The 13,386-nt window shown below is 36.9% G+C and overlaps 1 protein-coding gene across 2 annotated transcripts; it reads left to right on the top strand.

Annotated features, from left to right (window-relative positions):
- Nucleotides 1–11: 11 nt before the first annotated feature.
- Enoph (enolase-phosphatase E1) lies at nt 12–12,378 on the top strand. 2 transcript variants are annotated; one of them, XM_022061637.2, is made up of 6 exons: nt 12–227; nt 4,516–4,617; nt 5,376–5,566; nt 6,433–6,565; nt 7,935–8,058; nt 9,884–12,378. In XM_022061637.2, the coding sequence occupies exons 1-6, from the start codon at nt 111–113 to the stop codon at nt 11,713–11,715; spliced, it is 2,499 nt and encodes an 832-aa protein (XP_021917329.1). In that variant the 5' UTR covers nt 12–110; the 3' UTR covers nt 11,716–12,378. The 2 variants fall into 2 exon arrangements, with proteins under 2 accessions (XP_021917329.1, XP_021917331.1); XM_022061639.2 differs by lacking the exon at nt 12–227 and adding an exon at nt 343–582.
- Nucleotides 12,379–13,386: the final 1,008 nt, after the last annotated feature.

Consider the following 13,386-nt stretch of genomic DNA (forward strand, 5'->3'; position numbering starts at 1 on the left):
GGCTGTTTTAATCTGTAGTACCGGCTGTCTTGCGAAGTGCTTTTGGAGAGTGGGGTTATTGAGCTGGGAGAAGGAAGAGTGTTAACGGTCGGAATTTTGGTATTTGTAGAATGAGTACAATGACAGTTGGTGAAAAGAGAATTAAACATATTGATGATTCCCTTCAAAAAGCAAGTATCATACTTGTTGATATTGAAGGTACAACAACATCCATCAGTTTTGTTAAGGTAATACATTTTAAAATGTGACTGACAAAGAACCGGCGGAGTGGCGGCTTTGTTACCACTTCATGCTGCCGACCGAAATATTAATTTTTCGGTGAAAATGCTGTCTCTTGAATAAAAAACATTATTGCAGCATGTAATGTGGTAAGAAAACCGTTATTTGTATGGTTCTATCATCAGCATGTTGGTTCGAGTCCAGAGAAAGATTGCGTTAGTCATTGATTTGTCTGAACATTGGATTTAACGAAATTCACCATATTGGACACTGGTTTGAACCTATATTTTTCGTAACGGGTTTTTGATTTTTAGTGTGGATGTAGACAACTGTGATGAATTGTACATACACATATGTGCGATGGTGAGTATAATCTTTAACATTCAAATAATACTGTGAATGCATAACTTTCATGTAATGTGTATGTGTGAGAAGAAACATCTATGACTAATACCAGTTTCCCCAAGTGTTCATTAATGTTTGTAAATAATTTCATCCTTAAATTAAATTCGTACCTTAATTAATATTTTATACTTTGTAACCACAATGCATTTCTAGTAGGTTGGTGTGATTTTGTGGGGCTTTTTCCTATATTAACTGAGTCACATTGAATTCATTGGATTGTTAGAAGCTCAAGTAATGTATGCTTGAACATTATGTTGTAGTGTTTTTAAAAAATGAAGGTTTATAAACAAAAGTTATAATGGTATTTGAATGATATGGAATGTCTGAATTTAATTTGGATGGCTTCTTTGCTGCTAAGAAAGGAACTTGTATTTCCTGCCAGCACATCAACATGGAGGATATCAGTTTTGATGGAGTTTGGTGATTGTTTGTATATTATAATTTCATCTGCACATAATCGTTTCAAATGGGAATTTTATTTATAAACCAGTTGAAATGTCTTTCCAGAAATATTAAATTCCATTAAGTGTTTCATATTTTTCATTGGAATTGAAATGTTAAATTTTATGTGATATTTACAGAATAATGCTAATGAAACATTTGTAATTTTATTTTATTGTAATAGTGTTCTATGTAATTTTGTAGTTGATCAGTGTTTGTTATTCTGGGTTGGAATTATATTTATTTCCTACATCTTGTGTTTAATTATTTGTTACTGTAGTTTTTTAAATTCCCATATATCACTAAAGGAAGCCATTGCTGACTTTAATATTTTGACTAGATGCTTTCAGATACAGAAATTCTTGTATGAATTCACTGTATGTTTAGGATGTGCACTTTGATCACCTTAACAGTGTACAACTGGCAGGGGTGACTAACTTACATATCCTGTATTGTATCAATCTTGAACAGTATTACAGATCAAAATGAATACTTCATTGGAAAGAATATTATGTTTTGAAAAGCTTTGTTCAAATCCTATTCTCTGAAACTTTTATTTTTGTACCCAGTGAGAAATTGTCACACTTTTGTAATTTTTTTCATCTTATATGCATGCACTGATACCTGTTGTATTTTGGAATGTTTTGTGCAAATCACATTCTTTGAAATGCGTATTTTTTGTGCCTGATGAGAATGTCTGTGACTTGTAAACCTTTCTTATTTCTTTGACTAAGATTTGTAGATGTTGAAGTAGTATGTAGAATCTAGTGCCTTGACCGTTTTGACATAATACACAGTTTCATGTTGGTTAATTTTTTATGCATCTGAATTTTCCATTGCTTGTGCAAATGGATGTGATTTTTTTAATGCTATATTCTGTTAAATCATTGTTTCTGCTTGCATCGGTATGCACGTGTAAAGCATTTCCTTTTGTCCTGTTGTCCCTTGATTGTTATTAAATTATTTTTATTTGGGGCATCTATTTGTTTAATGTTTCTACTTTTAAACTGCAGACATTAAATTTTATGTGGGTCTCCATTTTTCTATATGTGCATGCTGGACTCATTGCTTTAATACTAATGGTAGCCAAGTTATTTACAGAATGAAATTCTTTGCCACTTAATTTCTATTTTTGCGAAAGTGTCAGCACAGTTATAAAGACTGATGTTTAAGTGATAGAAGTTTGTTCATTTATGCATTCACATGTATATGTAACAGTGTTAAGCTTTGAGAAAAGATATGCTATGTTATCACATGTTCTTTATTCTCTCTTTCATAATAATGGTCATAATTTTTTTTAAACACAGGATTCCTTTCATATCCAGGCTTCTCCTGAATCATCTTGTTTGTATGCATGTGCATATATATATAAATAAAGGACTTTTGAAATCGTTTTTTTGCAAATTAAGGTTCTGCTTGATGCCGGTGAAATTGTGACATACAAGTAAACTGGCTTCTTTTCCAGTACTAAAATCTGAATTCTTCAATTCCACTAATGTAATTACTTTACTCTGGATAAAATTCTGAATATTTTTACTCCAGTTTTCGTGAACTAGATACGTTCTAAGATGGCTGCCTTCTGAGTTGTAGCATCATGTAGTCTGGTAAAAGTAATCTTGTAGCAGACTACTACTACTCCATAACCCAGAAGACAGCCTCCATCATCAGGGTGATGACTGATGAGCACTACAACCCACAAAACATCGTGGGAACCTCAAATCCTGCTAAATATGTCACCTTTCCAATTAATGACTTTCTGTGAGTTTTTCCTATTCCTTGCCTTTTTGTGCCCAGACAATTTACGAATTAATGATGAAGTGGGCAGTTAAGGATTTTGCATAACAAAGATCTTAAGGTTCGTGCAAGTCACATAGTATGAAAATAGGGATGTGTAGGAGGCTGTGATTTCTGACCATTTAGGTGGGATGGAGAAACAGATATTACATACAGAATTTTGATGGAGAAACCTCTTAAAAGACCAAGAAATAGGTAGGATGATAACTTTAAGGGCTGATCTTAGGGATGTTGGTTGTGAGGATGGATAATGGATGGAACTGGCTCAGGATCATGTCCAGTGGCAGGCTTTGGTGTTAGTGATGTCAAGCAGGCTGAGCTTTCAGAGAATTTGTTATTCTTATCTCTGCATCAGTGGTCAGTAAATTCCAATAAATTCTGAAGTTACAGATTCTTGTCTTGGTGATTTTAATCTTTAGGAATTTATAGTCTGTATGTGTACATGAAGTTTTGTGTGAAGGATACCGTGTATATATATATATATTGTCCACGGTGTGAATGTTCAGTGACAGCTGCTCGTCATCTCTTAAGAATCGGAGCATGAATAAAATACATTAAACCTGGTACTGAAACATTACTGAAGCAGAAGCACCCCCCCCCCTTTCTGACCTATGTTTTGCATTTATTTACCAGCACTGGAGCTGCAGTAGCAGTTTTATTGAAAAATAAATTTCTTTAATTATTTTTTCTCCCAGAATTATATTAACAAAGCAATTTTCTATTTTGTTATTGTAAATATCTTGCTTACATAAGTACACATCTTATCTGAAGTTCATGATCGAAACAGTTACCGAGATCAGCGCACATTGGGGCGGTTCTGGAGTGGTGTTTTTATTGTCCTTATGTAGCATGCGGTTAATTTGTAGAACTTTGATGACTGGTGATTTACGTGGATTCACTGACATTTACTGACCTTGTGAGACATTGTGGAAGGACTAAAAACAGAACAGGACAATTTTTAGATAAAAAAACCGATAAATCGTATTCGACATGTTGACAGAAAATGGAGACAGGCTTCCCAAACTTTTTTTTTAAAAAAATTACAAACCATGCGGGTTACAAAACTGATGAAAACCTTTCCAGAGACTTCTGGAAGAATGAAGCTGGAGCAGGGTAATAAGCAGCTTCGTGACTTGGACGATATGTGATGCTTACTCGTATTCACTTGAGCACTATTTTAATTTCTGCTAGCGATTATAATTGTTATGCTTACTATCAATGCTATATAGTCTGAGCTACTGAAGAAATGTCATTAAATAAGCTATAAATAAATAAGATTATGAATACTGATGTTAGAAAAAAAAGTTTATGCTTTCCTTATTAACTTAAACTTTATATTTTGATTTCAGTAAGTAATCCCTTGCAAATTATTCAAATATATAATATAATTCAAGTCTATACACAAACTTTAAATTATTGATGTTAAGATGATGCTATGCATTGAAACATGTAGTAGTATAAAGCGCAATACTGTAACATCGTAATAACGATGAATAGCGCAAAATATCAATATTAATTTTAAATTTTAACATCAACAATTTAAAGTTTGTGTATAGACTTGAATTATGTTATATATTTGAATTTTAAAACACAAACATGACGCATTTAAACTATAAACTTGCAAATTATATAACTTCATTCTCTTTTTATGTGTAGGATATACTGTTCCCATATATCCGGAGCAATTTAAAATCGTACTTGAAGGCTCACTGGAATGATTCTGAATTTAAAGAGGATTTGGTATTACTAAGGGAACAGGTAAGTTGTATACAAATTAATATTATTCCATTTATAATCTCATCATGTTTTCTCCTGTATCGAAAGACAGTCGTGTGCCAATGCTTTGTCCACCTTGGTTGGTTAGCGACAGGCCACAAGCAGAAGAAGTCTTTCTCTACCCAGAGTGCACTTTGAGCAGTTTTATCTTCTGTAAGCAGACAATGCACGTGATTTGTTGGATAATCATTCGATAAATGCCATTCATTTCTTTTCAGTGTAATATTGCAAAATATTCATATGCCGCTAAAAATGGCTTGGCTGAAATTAAGCCAGCAGCAGAGTACCTAAGATCTTTTGTATTTTCAAAATACAATATTGGAATTTATATTTACCATTTCATTTTTATGGAATGCTTTGAAATGAGTGTCACGGCTGTTTGGTTAGTAGCTACTTGTTAGTATTTGGGAGGTCTTGTGTTCAAATCTCAGTCTGACCATGTATCCTGAGTTTTTTTAATTAATTTATGTATTTATTTTTTTTACTTATAGTCCCTGCAAGAAAATGTTACAATAATGCTTGAGGCGTAACCGACAACGTTAAATAAACTATAAATAAGTAAAAAAGAAAAATAGGTTGTTTTTTTTTAAATATAAGGTGACCCCTGTATTTGAATGAAAATTGGTGATTAAAAAATTTTATGTGCAGAAAATATGGTATGTAGTGCTTATATTTCTAATAATGTGTAAAGGATCCAACTTCCTGAATTAGTTTTTGGGAATATTGAATGTTATCCATAGGCGAAACAGGATGAAGCTGACAAAATGGCTGGTGTTGTTCTAATTCCTGAAGACGATGGAGAAAATGCAATTGAAGCTGTGGCAAAGAATGTTTTGTGGCAGATGGACTCGGACAGGAAGACCAAGGCCCTGAAGCAGCTTCAAGGTCATATAATGCGCGAGGGTTACAAAAATGGGAAATTGAAAGGACAGTAAGTATCTTTTATTTTTGTGTAAGTTTCTTTCATGGCAACTGAGTGCAGTGAGGAATTATTTTCCAGTGTTTTGCAACCTGTCTGTGAGTTCATCGTCGGGGAGTGACCTCTTCAAAACTCTGAAAACTATTTTTTGCTCACGTTGTTGATCACCCAAGAAGATTTTATTATCACTGATAGTAGTAGTAGTTTAGAGGTTAATAATCAAGTATTGTCCTTTTTATGACAACCAGCGTCTCGTCATGATGGACAATACCATAAACTGTTTCTTCTTTTTCCGGTTTAACGATGTTTTCTACATTTTCCGGTACTCTTTATGGGTCCCCAACTTTTTAGTTGGCTTGATCTATAGACATTCGGTAGGACTCCTTGGACGAGGGATCAGCCCGTCGCAAGGCCTCTACCTGTGCACAGAAAAATGCAGACAAACATCCATGGCTCGAGTGGGATTTGAACCCACGGTCCGTGTCCAAGTGGCACGAGGCCCACGCCTCAGACCGCGCGGCCACTGCGGACCCCATAAACTGTTTCTTAAGTTTATAAATAATTGCTTGAGCTTCATTTAACTTTGTAAATACAAAACAAATCTCACGTACCACAGCACTGCAATTTTCTCGTGCATTTCTGGAGGGCTGTGAGGTATTGGTTTAATCAGCAGTATAGCTGTGTGTGAGGTTAGGTTTGGTGTCGAATCAATTGTATTATTATTATTTTTCTGTATTTTCTACATATGTTTTTTTTTAAAACTATTACTAAAATTTTAGTTTTTATTTGTGTTATTTTTCGGTAAGTATGATATTTGGATTATTATGTGTGGCTGAAGAATGCTTTCACAACATTGTAATTTTTATTTGCCTGTGCAGTGTCTTTTCTGATGTGGCGCCTGCTCTGAAGTCGTGGGCACATAATGGGCGACAAGTCTATATCTATTCCTCTGGTAGCGTTGAGGCTCAGAAACTGCTTTTTGGACACTCAGAAGAAGGAGATCTTCTTGAGGTGAGCTCGCTCTTCAGCAGTTACGAGACACTTTCTGTTTTAGAAAATATTGAAGGAAGAAGGATTGTTTAACGTTTAATTTTCTGTAATCGTTAAGTATGGTCTAAGACTGTGTTTGCTAATATGCAGCGTAATGAGGAGCTACAGAATTGTACATTCTTCACCAGTATGGTATATTGAAACCTTAAAATAATAAGAGTGAGCGGCTGTAATATCCAGAAGCGAGAGAGTGAGAAACGAAAGGATTGTAGAAATCATGAAAAATCGTGAAAAATCTCACTAGGTCAATGGAAGGAGTTGACAATAAACTTCGCATGGACATTTATTTCTTGTCTTCAAATTTATTTTATAATCTGCAAGTTCAATCAACTGTTGTGGAACAGTCAGAATCATAAAAGAACGCTGGGGGATTTTGACAGCAAGAAAGTACAACTGAAAAGGGGTGACGTGCTAGGCCGAGAAATGTCTTGACAGGTATGATGTGGAAAGGCGCATGAGATGTGCGGATACTGAATACGTCTATGATGGATATGGTAGTGCCCATAAACCTGCCGCCATCGAAGACTACAGTTAATGAATAAATGTTGACAAAGATGACAGAATGGCAAACAGCTGTTCAGTTAGTCAAGGAAAATGGATGTAACACATCTAAAGAAGAATAAGGCCTTTCACATGGCTGCTCATCTAAGAATATCCAATATTTCCGCTTCTAATGGTCTCCAGTAACAGCGTTCTTGTCCTTAGATTTTTGTAGCTTTGGTTTTAGGGGATAAGCGGTGTCGATTATTTAAAGTTATGCAGTGTTTTAGCAAACATCTTCAGGGTGAATATGTTTGTTTGTTTGTTGTGGTGATTCATTATCTTCCAGCAACTCAAAGAACTCGTCTAATTCATCAATATCATCACTTTTTAGGTACTGACATGAACCATTCTGAAGATTTCTGTCTTCTGGGTTGTTGTGCCGTGTAGTCTGGTCGATGATTACCATCATTTCTGAGGTCATACTGCCTCCGTCATCAGGGCGATCGACCAGACTACACAGCGCAACAACCCAGAAGACAGAAATCTTCATACTCACCGCTGTGAAAACCTCAAATCTCACGTGAACCATTCTGTTGACGCAATTTCCATTGAAGATCAACACTGAACCCAGAAGAATAAAATGTGTTGTCGAGGTGTTTTTACGAGATACCAAGTTTTTTCTTCTCGATTTATTCACTTCTCTGTTAATTTCATGCACATCTGTATAAGCAGCGTGGCTAAATTTTATTTGATAGAGTCAAATAACTGATTTTCTCTGGGCTGAAAATTTTCTGTTAAAAGCGCTTCGGAATTATAGCCTCTGTTCTTTATTTTTCTTTTTTTGTAGCTTTTTGCAGGACATTTTGATACCGGAGTTGGCCCCAAAGTTGAGTCGAGCAGCTACATGAATATAGTCAAGAACCTAGAATGTAAGAGTGAAGATATTGTGTTCCTAACTGATGTTCCGAGAGGTAAGATCTTAAAGCGTTCAAATTCCACTTCCAATTAGATTATTTCTCCTCTCGTTTGTGGTATTTTGCTTGAATTTCTTGTGTCGTAAGAATACCTTTGACCTATATCATATAAATTTTAAATACATATCTTTTAAACGACCGAGTTACAGGTAGCCCTCGATTTACGCCGGGGATGCGTTCCTGGACAAACCGGCGTAAATTGAAAATCTTTATAATGTAAATCAATGACATGCATTCCCAGCACCCAAACATGGACGAGTAACATAATATCATTACATTTAAAGTTCTGAAATAACGTAAATAAAATAAAGGGAATTTAAAAAATATATTTTATACAATTACAATTGGCAATTCGTTGGTCCCCGTGATTGACTGTGATTCGTCTTTTTTTTTCCCCCTTCCTCACCGCTAACGATCCCTTCGCTGTCGTCACACAACTCATCAATGGTTTCGGCTTGCTTTATTGGGCAAAACTTGGAAAGGGAATAATAAGAGGAATAACAAAATATTTACTAACTAACTAACTAGATCACCGAATGAAACAATGAAAATTGCCGCCTTATAATGAAAATTTTCGTGAAGAAATTCACACTGAACACGCCATCTAGCACCGCGGGAACGAAATATGATTTGAGGTTAATGTAAACTCAACTTTTCAACAAATGAACACCGCCATCTCGCAGCTGGTCGGGCGACATAACGGGATGTGCGTCTTTCGGTATTAATTTGTGCCGTGTAGTCTGGTAGAAGTTTGCCGACGTTTACGATGTCTTTGCTGCCTCCATCATCAGGGCGATGAGTAAGACGTGCGAATGGAAAGCGCTAGAGTTATAGGAACCGGACAGTTAAGGAATTGCGTAATCCTAATAAGTGGGGACTGGTGTCAGAATCAGAATTTATCTCTAAAGTGATCATTTTAAATTCTAAAAACATTACGTAAATTTCGTTATGCTTCCTCAGAAACTCAATGCGTGAAAATTATGGGCCAGGATAAAGATTTTTGATCGATTGGTGCGATAAAACAGTTCGAGGACAGATAGAAGCGAGGAAATGTAACATTATTCTATATGGGACTTATCAGTGCTGGTAGTTTGGATTCCTATTTGACCCACAGACCCCCCCCCCCCCCCCCCCCCCAGCACACATAAAAACACGTGAATGTGGTAATAATTTGATTTTGTCTTTCAGACCGTAAATACGTCAAAGAAAAATGGTCAGTGTAGGAAGGACCAATATTGCGTGTTGTTTTATTTGGTATATTTAACACGACTGCCGTGAGGGTCACAGGAAAAGAAGCGTGGGGTTTGTGAAAGCCACTGGAGTATTACAGGGTTTTTTCTCCCCTCCCCCGCTATGGTCAATACAGTTTCATGTACTCGTACAAGTTGCACACACTTGGATTTTTTTATCGTGAAAATTTGTACCTGTGTGCGCCCACGTCATGACCCAAATTACCCCCCATATTAAACATCACAGATTAAAATTAAATATCTGGAACTTACTGTCGTGACTACCACTTAACGGATCACTGACAGCCTCCAGACTCTGCCCAGGCCAAAATAAAGATTAGAAACCACACAAAATTTATTAATATTCTGGATGGAAGTCTGCGACCATAATCGGACGGGATTAGCTGACAGCTGCCCTGCAGCCATGACAGTAGCACGTGGATAATTTTCAAAATATGGCACATATGAACCAATTAAAAATGTATGTGGAGAGTATGGTGGCAGAAACATCACACTTTTGATAATTTCTATAGTTGTAGTACCGTCTTCACTTGGACTCGTTCATTCTGTAATTATATATTTGTTCTGTGCAGAAGCAAAGGCCGCTCAAGAAGCCGGGCTGAAAGCGGTTCTCGTGGTTCGAGAAGGCAACGAGCCTCTCACGGAAGAAGATCAGGTGAATTTTCCAGTGATCAAATCTTTTCATGACTTTGTTTTTGAAGTCTCTGCTAAGAGGAAGAAAATGTCTACCAGTGACGAACCACTTGAAATAGTTGAGTCAACCGCAAATGGACCTGTACCCGAGACAACAGGCAGCTCTAGTGACAAAATAAAGGCTGACGCTGCAAAGAAGAATGAAGTAGCCGCTACGGAATCGGCAGGTTCCGGGAACGTCGAAGGTTGCTCCGAAGACGTCGAAATGACGGACGTAAGCAATAATGATGCTCAAGAGAATAATGTTAAGACTGATGAAATGGAAGTAGAATCTCATACCACTGGCGGGACAGTGGCAGTCGAAGATTGTGGTCCAAAGGGATCTGAGAAAGCTGACGCTGAAGTAAAGACTGAGCTGGCATCTGGTGACTTGGAAGTCTCCAAAACAGATTCTCCAGCGCATGAATCAAAAACTGGCATGGAGAAAGAGTCTCGAGAACCGCGCTCAGAGACTGATGAAGTAAAATGTTCGAAGGTAGAAATTGATGAGAAGAAACCGAAAGGAGAGGTGTCAAAAACCACTGGAGTTGACGTTAAGGGAATATCAGTCAGTACACAAGATACAAAGACTGATTCCGAAGTTCCAAAAAGTGATTCCGGAGATGGAAAGGCTGGTTCAGGGCGCTCGGAAGGTAATTTAGCGTGTACAGAATCTGGTTCTTCAAAAGTTGCATCTGGAGAACAAGAAACAGGTTTAGGAGATGCAAAAACCAGTTCTGTCGATGAAGGAGCCGCAAAAGCCAATTCTGATAACGCGAAAGCAGGTTGTAATGTCGCAAAAGTTGATACACGAGATACAAATGTTGATTCAAGAGTGGCGGAAAAGGAAATGTCACAGACTGAGAAGAAAATGGAAACGGAAATTGAAAATGACGGTGTCGATGCAGGCGATACGAAGGGTACGGATAAAGTAGGCACAGACGCCGTGGCCGTTGAAGAGAAGGATCAAGTTATGGGTGCGATGAAAACAGAATCTTCAACAAAAGTTGAAAAGAAAGATGGTACGTGTGTAAAAAAAGTGGATGCAGAATCTGGAGAGACTACGAAGGTGAAAGAGGAAGGAGAGAATATTGAAACTTCTGAAGCTTCAGCTGTTAATAAAGGAAGTGAAGTTACCAAATTAGAATCTGAAATTACTTTTCATAAGGCATCTGATAAACAGTCTGTAGATTTGTCTCCATCTCAGACTGAAAGTAATGAATCTGCTTCTGGGAAAAATAAATCGACAGAAATTGCTGACGCAGAACCTTCTCGATCCACCGCTGAATCAGACGCAAAGTTGGGAACTGCTGATGCTAGTCTTGAAGAATCAAGTACAAAAGTAAGTCCTAAACAACCAAGTACCGTGAATGAAATGTTACAGGGTGTCTGTAAGTTGTCAGAAACTCCCTCAAAGGCGCAACTGCCTGCCATTCCTAAAATTGTTATTGATACCTGCGCAGAAAACGAGGGTGAGAATACAGATGAAGATGTTAAGAATGAAAAGGAGAAAGGTGGTGATGAATCCAAAACAGCAGAGGATACCACCAAGGAAAATGGGTTAGCTTCCACTGCTGAGAATGGCAAAGATGATATTTCCGAAGGAAATAATGAGGTGGAAGATAAGGAACAGGATGTTAAAGTAAAGAAATTATCTGTTGACAGCTCAGGCAACACTGACAAGAGCAAGGATGATGATATTTCTCCCGTGGCGGCTGCAGCGAGCTCTTAACTCCCGTTTGGAAATTATTCTAGTCTTGACACCAACTGCAAGACACGATGTTCCTTTTCTATTGTTTTACTGTATCCATTTTAACTATTGTTTTTATGTTTTGTATTTGTTATTTATATGATGTGTATTTCATTCGTGCCAAATTGATATTACAGATACTGTCAAAAATTATCTTTGTTTCCTTCATGATAAGACTGATTCAGTATTGTGTACGTACCTGACGTGCGATGCAGCATCTTCTGCGACCAGTTGTTCTTCATTCTCTTGGTATCTTGGCATTTTATTTGCAGAGCTAAGGTTACGCTGCTGATGGGTTGTGCTTAATTGTAATTAATTTACTGGGACTGAACTGTCTTCCAGAGGGAATATGTGGTTTTCCGCAAAGTCTAGTTTGAAGTCGAAGGAAGATTCTGTATACATCGATAAACGACCATAAGTCTTGCATGGGAAATGGCTGGAATACATCCGCACGTAATTTATAATTTAACGTGATGTTCAATCCATTCCATGATATGTTTTATATTTATATAACCTTTTATTATTAAAAGTTGCTTGTAATGTTTTGGTCTCATTGCATTCATTGTATTTCGAATGTACTTGGTTTTGAGACTAAGGAGTGCTCATTGTATTTTTGGTACTAGGAATACATCTTTTTAAAACTTGCCTTTATTATTTGTATTTGTCATTCCTGATATCCTTCTCATTGATATCAGAGAAAAATTATGCTGTCTTGCTTTTATTATAATTGATATATAGAGGATGTCGGGCGACTTCGTGTCAGTAATTAAAGATCTTATTTCTGTCATCATTCTAAGTCACAAATGTCACGAGCATAGGTCTAATTCCCAGGTTACGGAGCTATTAATATTTGAAATTCAAGATGAATTAAACCTTGTGTATAAAATCACGATCATTCACGTGTCTTGAATGACACCGAACATGATTAGTCGATTTGTGAATATGCAGTTCCCAAACTGATGGATTTTTTGGTGGTTCACAGAATTGGCCACAGTGGTCACCGGACTTCACTCCACTAAATTTCTTTGAAAACGTGAACATACTAAACTGAAGAGAAGATTACATATTTTTGATGCCGCATTTTATGTGAATCTTGAATTTCAAATATCTGTAGCTTCGCAACTGCCGAGAAGCACGTGTACATTCAAAAAGATTTCTGAGCGGGAGTGACGTCAGGAATAAGATCCTGAAATACTGACATAAAGTCAGTGGACATTCTGTTTGTGAACTATCGAAAGGAAAGCCTTGGAAATATGGTGAACATCTACGATGTGTGTACATGGAAGTGGATACGAGTCCCTTGTGTTTCCATCTTAGATATTTGAGCTGTAATGTCTTTCAGAAAGGCCCTCATATTTCACTGGCGTATCCTGGAATGACTAATGGAAGCACTTGGCTACATTAACTTGTGTATAGTGTTTAATGGTAGGATGATTCGTGTCTAATAATTTGGAAAGGATGTGAAAAGAAACAGCTGTGGCCTAATACTGCCTAGAATTTTCTTAGAATAATTAGGAAACTGAAACACCTCAGAAGAGCCAATCTGTAGCCCAAAATTTGGTTCCTGTAGCTCCGAAACAGGAGTGTTAACCATTAGACTTCTAAATTCACTACTTGGCTGGTTCATGGATCCTGTCACATTTCATAAAATTA

Source organism: Zootermopsis nevadensis, unplaced genomic scaffold (genome assembly GCF_977971745.1).
Source record: "Zootermopsis nevadensis isolate Lab colony 2312 unplaced genomic scaffold, Znev_1.0 Znev_ptg000013l, whole genome shotgun sequence".
Taxonomy (NCBI): domain Eukaryota; kingdom Metazoa; phylum Arthropoda; class Insecta; order Blattodea; family Termopsidae; genus Zootermopsis; species Zootermopsis nevadensis.

Bases quoted from the DNA above. Each gene is read 5' to 3' on its own strand.
- Enoph (XM_022061637.2), top strand. From the start codon at position 111: ATGAGTACAATGACAGTTGGTGAAAAGAGAATTAAACATATTGATGAT. The intron at 228-4,515 runs GTAATACATTTT...TTTTATGTGTAG, and splicing joins CATCCATCAGTTTTGTTAAG to GATATACTGTTCCCATATAT. The intron at 5,567-6,432 runs GTAAGTATCTTT...TTGCCTGTGCAG, and splicing joins AATGGGAAATTGAAAGGACA to TGTCTTTTCTGATGTGGCGC.